Source organism: Dromiciops gliroides, chromosome 4 (assembly GCF_019393635.1).
Source record: "Dromiciops gliroides isolate mDroGli1 chromosome 4, mDroGli1.pri, whole genome shotgun sequence".
Lineage (NCBI taxonomy): Eukaryota > Metazoa > Chordata > Mammalia > Microbiotheria > Microbiotheriidae > Dromiciops > Dromiciops gliroides.
In genome coordinates, this window is record NC_057864.1 from 484554148 (window position 1) to 484563444 (window position 9297).

Here is a 9297-nt window from a genome sequence, read left to right on the forward strand (position 1 = left end):
TCTGCAGAAAGCCCACTCACCCACGCCCGTGCGCACGTGCAGACAGGCACACGCGCTCAGCGCGGACAGCCCCCCGTGGGGCCAAAGTGCTGCCCCCCCTCCCCCGCCTTCAGTCTGCCAAAGTCCCCGGGGCAGGGGGGCAGCACCAAGCCCCCAGGCCGGTGATCCCTGACTGAAGAAGAACCAGCAGTGGCGGCTACCGACGGAGTTCCGGTCCGAGAGTTGCAAGCTCCAATCCAGGACTCACACACACGTACACACGCGCGCACACACCAGGAGCCTTCTAGAGACCTGCAAGCCTGCAGGTGACGGGGAAACTGAGGCCCTGGCAAAGAAAGGAGCTTGCAGCCCAGGGTCAAAGTCAGGGGCTTCGGACTTCAGTCGCCGACTCCTTCCATGACGCAGCCTTCCTTTTGCTACTACACGAGGTGTAAACTGGACCCTAGAAACCTCTCAAACAGGTGCGGGACGGGCCCCCTCACTTCCACCACCCCAACACACCCTGCCCAGCTCTGGCCAGTCTCCAGAGCCCCCAGCAGGAGCCCCGCTGGGGCCCTGGCAGCCTGTTACCCAGGGTTGGGGGCCATGGGGCGGAGTTGGACTAGAGAGTTCCCCCCCACCCCGAGCGGCAGCACTAAATCCCCCCCATCCCCTCCCCCCACTTCCCTCCCAGGCCCCCTTCCCAGGCCCTGGGGACTGCGGCTCCAGCTTGTCATTGGTCGGGAGCGCCAGCCGGAGCCCCAGGCTCCGCCAGCCCCGGTGGGCGGGGGGATGACATCAGTGGGCCGCTTGGCTTATAAAGGCACGGAGGGGAGAAGCCGGGTGCAGAGCGCTCCCAGCCGGCGCAGCTGAGCATCCGCAAACGAGCGCAAGTCCACCTCGCACTCCCGCGGCACTCGGACTCCGGGGATCCGCTGCGCCGGCAGCCTAGCGCCGGGCAGCTCAGCTCCGCTCTCCGTCCGGGGCGCTGCGCTCAGCTGCGAGCGCCTACCACCAGCCCGGAGCCCGGCACGCCATCCCTCTCCGCAGTCCTTGCACCCTTGTCCTCCTGCGTGGGCCCCAGGGTCCCCCAGCATCATGCACGTCTCCCAACTGCTGGCCTGGACGCTGCTGCTGACGCTCCTCTCCCTTCGACCCGAGGCCAAGCCAGCCGCGCCGCAGAAGGTGGGTGCCCTGCCCTCCCCAGGGCGGCGGAGGTGGGGACGGGGGCAAATTTGCGTGGGGAGAAGGAAGGTCCATCCCGGTCCCCAGGAAGTACCTTAGACAGTCGGCCGGCCCCGAGGGATCCCCGGGGCCCGGGGGAGAGCAGAAGGGAGAAATCCCTCTTGCTTCATTTGCCGGGTGGTAGAAGCAGGGTCACGGGAGCCCGTGCAGAACTCCGCTTGGCCAAGCTTAGTGTGCGCCCAGGCGCAGACAGGGTGCCCGAGGGGCCCCCGACCAGAGGCTCACTCGGAGGGAAAGAGGGCAGAGGCATTGGATGACACAGCAGGTGAATGACTGCTCTCCCCAGAGGGAGAGCGGGCACAGGTTGAGGGGGAGGTTCCCACTCCCGGGGCTCGGGGGCCGTGGGGGCGCTTTGGAAAGGGGGCAAGAGCCCCTTCCTCCAATGGTCCTCACGGTCCCACGTCTCCCTCCCTCTCTCCTCCGACAGCCCCCACGGACCCCGCCTGGAGAGGAGCCGGCGGGGGTCCTGGCCGCAGCCGGCGGGGACAAGAAGGGAGACAAGGCGCCGGGGGGCGGCGGCGGCGGCGGCGGCGGGGCCAATGCCAAGGGCTCCAACGCTCGGCTACTGCGCGACCTACGCGTGGACACTCGCTCGAGGGCGGCTTGGGCGCGCCTGCTGCATGACTACCCCAACGCGCGCAAGTACCGAGGCGTCAACAAGAAGGGCTTGTCCAAGGGGTGCTTCGGCCTCAAGCTGGACCGCATCGGTTCCATGAGCGGCCTGGGATGTTAAGGCGGCGACCCCTGGCGGCGGTGAGTCTCTCGGACCCCTCCTCTGAGCCCTGTCCGCCCTGGAGCAGGTGCTGCAGCAGTCGCAGAGGGTCCACGATCTCGAGGCTGTAAGAGTACTTCCCTGTCCCGAGTCTCTGCAACCCCCATTTTATAGATCAGGAAACTGAGGCCAGAGAGCTGACCAGGGTCACAAAGTGATAAGTGAGAGAGATAGTGCTGATCTGGAGTCTGAAGACTCAGGTTCAAATCCAGGCTTCTCCCTGTGTGATCCCTGGGTCTTAGTTTCCCCATCTGTAAATTAGGGGTTGGAGCCTTTATAGGCCTAAATCTATGAATTCACGTTGCAGAGCCAGGATTTGAACTCAGGTCCCTTGATTTCCAAGCTCTTTTCCCTGGACTAGGTGAGTCGTGAGCCAATGGTAAGGGGGTACAGACCCTTGGGAGTATGTCCCTGTGTTACAGGGTCAGTGAGTTAGAGCTGAAGCATAGATGCTTGGACCTAGAGCTGGAAAGGACCTCAGAAACCCTCTGCTCCAACCCCCTCCTGTTATAGATAGGGAAACTGAGGAATGCCCAAGGTCAGTCAGGTAGTATTCATCAGAGGCAGGATTTGAACCCAGGGTCTCTGACTTCAGAGCCTGATTCTCCTTCCATTGTACCACATGAAGACCCTAAGCCACCTCAGAGATCATCTAGTCCAACTTCTTCATTTTACAGAGGAGGAAACCGAGGCTCAGCACAAAGGAAGGGACTTGACTGAGCTTGCACAACTAATAAGTAGGAGAGCCAGATTCCAACCCCTGACTAAAAGACTTCATCCCTTACCCCTCATCTTACCCTCTGGGGGAAAAGGCTGAAGATAGCCACCTCTTCTGTAAAATGAGAACAAGCCCAAAGGCACAGCTGTACCAATGGACCATATTCCCATGATTCCCTCCCATTCCATGATCCCTTCGCTGCAGGGGAGGGCTCTCAGTGCCATGGCTGGAGCCAGCTTTGGCAAAGAGCTAGCACATGACTCGGGGAAGCCAGTTATGGTCTGGGCCTCGTGCCCCAGATCCTGATGCAGAAAGGAAAAGGGGGTCTTCTCTGGTCTCTGATGGTGCATTTTCTCTGTTTAAGAGCAGAGAGGTCAGAAGATGTCTAAGGGAGGAGCTCTAAGGATACTGCTGCAAAACCAGAGATGAGCATATTGGGGGACAAAAAGGATTGATTTGTTGCAGCTGGTGTCCCAGGGGTTAGGGTGCCCATGAATTCCAGCAGGCCAGGAGCAAGGGCTGGAAGAGTTCATAAGTCCCACATTTATAAAGAAGATGCTCCTCAGCAAACAGTCACTCCCTCTCTCCCTGTTTTAACTGCAAAATAAACAATTATGTCTGTATATATGTCCATATACACATATAAACAATTCAAATAACCTGTAGACAGAAGAAAATAGTCTGTCCCATGCAAAAGGGAAGTCTTCTGAGAGCCCAGTGCCCAAAGGGGTGGAACTATGACTTTGTGTCAGGTCTTCTACCAGAATTTGTCCTAGGACAGTGTATTAAAAGCCAACCCACCAAGCCTAGCCTCTTTTTAAGCAGGAACAAAGACTTACGTCAGTTGGACCCCTCTCCTAGGTGCTGATGTTAACGCATGCTCCCTCTGTGCCTCTGGTGAGGAATGCCTGGGTTTCCCTAGCCCAGCTTAAGGAAGCTTCAAATAAAGTAGGTGAGCTGCCCCACCAGATGTAAATGTTGCTCCCTTCCTTCCTGGATTTGTTGGACGGCATCCAAAGCCACCAGTTTGGAAACACCTTCCCCCTACAGAATGGCAGCTCCAGCTCCTCAGTAGCTCCCGGTATGAGAGAGCTACCTGGGGCACACAGGCAGTACATGCCATAGGCAGGACTTCCTGGTTCCAAGGCTAGCTTTCTGGGCATTGTGCCACACTCCCTTTTTTTCTTTTTAACTTATCTTCTCCTTCCCACCCTCAATATTCCTGAGACTGAGACAACAGATTTCTCCTCTTCATTCCCTGCTACTCTCTTCCTTTCACAAATGGGGAAATGGAGATAAATAAGTGACTCCTCAGTGTTCAGGCTAACATTGACCTAACAGCACCTGCCATATACAAGGCATTTCATGAACACTTGCTGACTGACTGATGGATTTCAAGTCCCAAAAATCCAAATCTATCCAAAATAATAGGAGTACAGAAGGCTGGGGACTGAGATTTCTAGCCTTTATATAAACTAGCTTAGCCTTCTCATCCATCTCATAGGTCACCCAGGTTTTGGCCTTCATTACAACAGAACTATGGACATATGCTAAGTGCCAGCATGCAGTGAACAACCTCCCAGTCCCTTTGTCCTCTCTAAGCCTCAGTTTCTTCATCTGCAAAATGGGAATAATAGCTGTGTGGTTGTAAAGAAAGAGCTTTGTCTACCTCAAAGTGCTCAGAGAAAGAGAGCAGTGATGGTTGACCTGTGTCTTTGTGCATTTCAATGCTACTAAGGCAGCTCTTGGCCTGTCTACCTGTCACTCATATCACATGACCTGCCCACCTCCTTCTCCGATCATTTCTGGAGTTGTAAATCTGAGTGAATCAGAATGGTACAGGAGGAAAGAGCGCTGTTTATAGAACCACAGGCCCTGGCTTCAAATCTCACTTCTCATGCTTACTATGCATGTGTGACCTTGGGCAAGTCACTTAAACTCTCCCGGCCTCAGTTTCTTCCTCTGTAAAATTAGAGGATTGGACTGGGGCCCTTTCAGCTCTAGAACTTTGATCCTATCCCTCTTGGTGAACCTGGGTCTTCACTTGAAATATTTCTTGACCTCAAGGAACTAACATTTTATCTGTTTTGACAATAACTGCATAGGTTACCAGGGAAGCACTATGGCTAGAAGACTTGGGTTCAGGTCCTACCTCTCATTATTACTAGCTGTGTGACCGAGCAACCTCTCTGAGCCCCCAAGCAGCATTTTGAGTAATAACTGAAGTCGAGGGTGGGTTGAGGTCTGCTTTGGTTGAAAGAACTCTCCACCTGGGGGGAGACCCAGACTCTCTGCCTGGTTGCTCAGAGGTGACCAGAGGTCTAAAGGTGGGCTTTGTTCTGCCCCTCCAAACACTTCTGTTCCTGAGTTCCCCAGCTTTGAGGGGGAGAGAATTCTCATCTGTTTTATAGATCATAGGGTAAAAGTATCATCCATTTGGAAATGGAAGGAACCTACTGGGTGATCTAGTCCAACCCCCTTATTTTACAAATGAAGAAACTGATGTCCAAAAAAGGTTAAATGACTTACCCAGGGTCACACAACTGGGAAGTGATGAGTCCATACCCGAAGCCTCCAGCAAGCTTTCTTGCCCTCACTTCTTCAAAGCATCTAAGGGTTCAGACCAGTGTGTCCAGAAATCCCAGAACCCTCCATCAAGAGGGACTGGATGGATGAAAAGCATCCTATGTTGTCCATTCACCATAAGATCAGTCTTAGTCATGGGAGAGGCCTTGGCTCGTAGACAGAGCCCGGGATTTCCCACCAGCTGCATGACCTTGGGTGACCTTGGGCACATAACTTGGCTTTGCCATCTGCAAAGAAGAGATTAATAATACCTTCCTCATGGAAGGTTGGGAGAACAGTGCTTTGTAAACTCTAACTACACCATGGAAAGAGAAATGGGGTTCGCATCAAAGGATCTGAGTTTTAATCCTGCCTCTGGCACTTACAAACTGTGTGACCTTGTGCAAGTCAGTCAACCTCGGATTCCTCTTCTGAAAAATGAGGAAGGTAGACTAAATGTACTCTGGGGTCCCTTCCAACTCCAAAGTTGTGATTCCATGAAGCCTCAGTTTCTTCAGTCTGTCAGATGACAGGATCCCTTGTAGCTCTAAGCTTGTGACTCACATGGTGTGCCCTATAGTCAGATGGTCCCAGTGGGTCAGCTAAGAAGGCTCTGAATTAATTTCTCTGTGCTTTTTTTTTTTTTGGTGGGGCAATGGGGGTTAACCCCCAGGTTAACCCTGGGTTGCCCAGGGTCACACAGCTAGTAAGTGTCAAGTGTCTGAGGCCGAATTTGAACTCAGGTCCTCCTGACTCCAGAGCCGGTGCTCTATCCACTGCGCCACCTAGCCGCCCCCTCTCTGTGCTTTTTTACTGGACACCTTCCCTGATCCTGCCCCTCTCTAACTTATAGCTACTAGGTTTTGCTTTAGGAATATGTTGAATTCACTCATCTTCATATATACACTCTCTCCTTTTGGAATGGAAGCTATTCGAGAGCAGGGACTTTGTGTGGGCTTGGCACCAGAGGGCCCATAATCAATGACTATCGAATTGTGTGTTTCAGGAGCAGTCAGCCACTGGCACGGCTCAATGAAAGGAAGCATCTTTGGTCACCTGCCCTGAAACATCTGGAAACACCTCCAACAACTGTGGCTTTTACATTTCTTTGGGGTTTTGTTTCTGGTATGGGGAGGTACCACCAACTCTTTGATTATTGTTTGGGGAGGGGCGCTCTTATTGTCCTTGAGTTCTTGTTGTTGTTGTTGTTGTTTTTCAAAATTCAAAATAAAAGTTATATATTATATATTATATATATATTATATACATGAAATACCCCCCACACCCTGACCCCCACTCTATGGAGACACGAAGACAAGAAATAGTTTTTCCGACACTGACGAGGCCATCAATATATCGAACCTTGCTGTTTGTAAATTCATGTCATGCATAAATGTATTTATGTTGTAAAGCTATTTATATTGTTTATAAAGAGATATTTATAAAAATTTTATTTATGTAACTAAATGAAGGGAGTCCATCATTGTAATGTACTTGTCCTCAATAGTTGGAAAATGTAAAAAACATCTCATGAATATCTGGACAGCTGTCTTTATTTATTCAACCTATGTGTTTCTTTTGGAAGGACAGAATGGTCCATGGGTTCTTGATCTTTAGTTTTATCAATGTCCTTATTTTTTTTAATGTCTCCATCATTTTCTGCTAGACTGTGGTATGGTACAAAGAGGGCTAGGTGTGATGGCCTCCCCAGGTCATTGAAATCCTGGTTCTTCTGTCTTACCTATATGACCTTAGGTAAGTCCTTGAATCTCTGTGGGCCTCAGTTTCCCTCATCTGTAAAATGAGAGGGAAGGGGTTGAACTAGATCACCTCTGAAGTAGAATGTAAACTCCTTGAGGGCAGGAACTATTTGATTGCTGTTTTTTGTATCTCCTGCACTAAGCTCAATGCCTGGCACATAATAGGAATTTAATAAATGCTGATTGGATGAATACATTCCCTTCCAGGTCTATATCTCTTTGTTATGATCCCTTTTTGTCCTCTCCCCGACATAGAACCGTCCTTTGGGAAAAAGAAAAACAGCTAGCTCAGCAACAGCATTTGCCATACCCCGCACCTGTTCATACCAACCCCTTACCTTTTGCTTTCTCAAAAGAGAAGAAAAAATAGTTCCTCTTCTGTCCTCTGAAGCTAATATTGTTCATGACATTTAATCTGAATTCAGCCACCTTTTGGCGTCTCATTTCCATCATTGTATTTGTATATATTGTTTTCCTGATGCCATTTTCTCCTCCTGCATCAGTTCATACAAATCATTTCATGCTTCTCTGAGTCATTGGCATTTGTCCTTTCTCAGAGGGCAATAATATTGCAGGATATCTTTCCAGTCATTCCCCAGTTGTTTAGCATCTGGCTTTATTTCTTACTATTTCAAAAAGATGCTGCTCCAATTGCTTTGCTTCATATTCAACCCATTTTTTTTCCTAAGGAGGAATTGGCTTGTATGGTAGTAAGAGGTGGTGGGATGGGGTCTCTCCTCAAAAGCACCTTGAGCTCACCTATATTCTATTTGATAAATGGAATTTCAAAGTGCTGATTTAAGTTTCCCTAAATTCCAAATTCTTTCCCCCTAATGATAGGTGAGAGAGTCCAATTTAAAGGCTCCAAATGTCTTGTGAGCTACAGAGGGGCTCCATGAGCTAATTTGTGACTTGCCACTTTCCTGCGGATAATTGAATAGACCTGGCCTTCCATAGTGAAGCAGCTGGGAAAGAATCTACCTGTCCTGAGGCTTTGTCCATGGTTCTGCCTAGGAGACACAACTCTCTTGGGCACCAGAGAAGAAAATAGAGTTGTTTCCTAACAGTACAAGCTAAAACATTTTAGCATCCTTTCACATGCATTCCTGAGAGGTATGCCCTGGGTCCTCCTCCTTTATGTCTATTTGTCCTCACAAACCTCAGTTGGATTTAATTGTCATCTCTGTGCAGGTGACTCCACATTTCTATACCCAGCCCCAGCCTTTCTTCTGAGCTCCAGTCTGGCATCATCAACTGCCTGTTGGACTTCTTGAACTGGATATCCCTAAAGACATCTCAAAATCATTATGTTCAAAACAGAATTAATTCTATTTCCCCATAAAGTCTAAGGTCCTCAGCCTTCCCCTCTGACTGACTTTTTTTCTATTGAGGGCCACACTATCTTTCCAATCACTGAAGTTCAAAACCTGAGAGGCATCCTTGATTCTTCTGTCTCTCTCACCCCCTATAGCCAATCAGTTGCCTGCCATTTCTACCTCCATACCATCTCTAAAATTCACCCCCTTCCCTCCATTCACATGCATCATCACCATTGCCTCATTTCCTCCCACCTAGACCATTACTGTAGTCTCTTCATTACTGTAGGCTCCCTGCCTCCAGCCTTTCCCTTTTCCAATCCAGCCTCTACACTGGAGTCACCAAATCCATTTTCTTCCAAAACAAATCTGATCATGTAACTCTCCTAATCAAGATATTTGAAAGATTCTCTATCGCCCCCTTGGATAAAAGTCAAATTCTTCTGGTTAACATCTGGTTCTAGAGGTCTTTTTTTTTTTAGGGTTAAGTGACTTGCCCAGGGTCACTCAGCTAGTAAGTGTCAAATATCTGAGGTTGGATTTGAACTCAGGTCCTCCTGAATCCAGGGTCAGTGCTCCATCTATTGTACCACCTAGCTGCCCCCAGCATTTGGTTCTAACCTCACGTTCCAAACAGTTAAGTCTACTTGTTGTTCCCAATACAAGGTATTCCCTTTCCTGCCTCCATGCCAGGAATGGTTTCCCTCCTCATTTCTGCTCCTTTCAAAGCTCGACTCAAGTGGTACCACATACAGGAAGCATCTTTCCTGTAAATTTCTCTTTTTTTTCTTTTTTGGTGAGGCAATTGGGGTTAAGTGACTTGCCCAGGGTCACACAGCCAGTAAGTGTTAAGTGTCTGAGGCTGGATTTGAACTCAGGTCCTCCTGACTCCAGGGCTGATGCTCTATCTACTATGCCACCTAGCTGCCCCAGGAAGCATCT

At 49.9% G+C, this 9297-nt stretch overlaps 1 protein-coding gene across 1 annotated transcript; it reads left to right on the forward strand.

Moving 5' to 3' along the window:
- The first annotated feature begins 825 nt into the window (after positions 1-825).
- Positions 826-7189, forward strand: NPPC (natriuretic peptide C). Its single transcript, XM_043962739.1, has 3 exons — positions 826-1164; positions 1652-1977; positions 6286-7189. The coding sequence occupies exons 1-2, from the start codon at positions 1078-1080 to the stop codon at positions 1955-1957; spliced, it is 393 nt and encodes a 130-aa protein (XP_043818674.1). The 5' UTR covers positions 826-1077; the 3' UTR covers positions 1958-1977; positions 6286-7189.
- The last annotated feature ends 2108 nt before the right edge of the window (positions 7190-9297 follow it).

What these genes read in the sequence shown, in the direction of transcription:
- NPPC (XM_043962739.1), top strand. Translation starts at nt 1,078, where the DNA reads ATGCACGTCTCCCAACTGCTGGCCTGGACGCTGCTGCTGACGCTCCTC. An exon ending in AGCCAGCCGCGCCGCAGAAG is followed by an intron (nt 1,165 to 1,651) that starts GTGGGTGCCCTG and finishes CTCCTCCGACAG; the next exon opens with CCCCCACGGACCCCGCCTGG.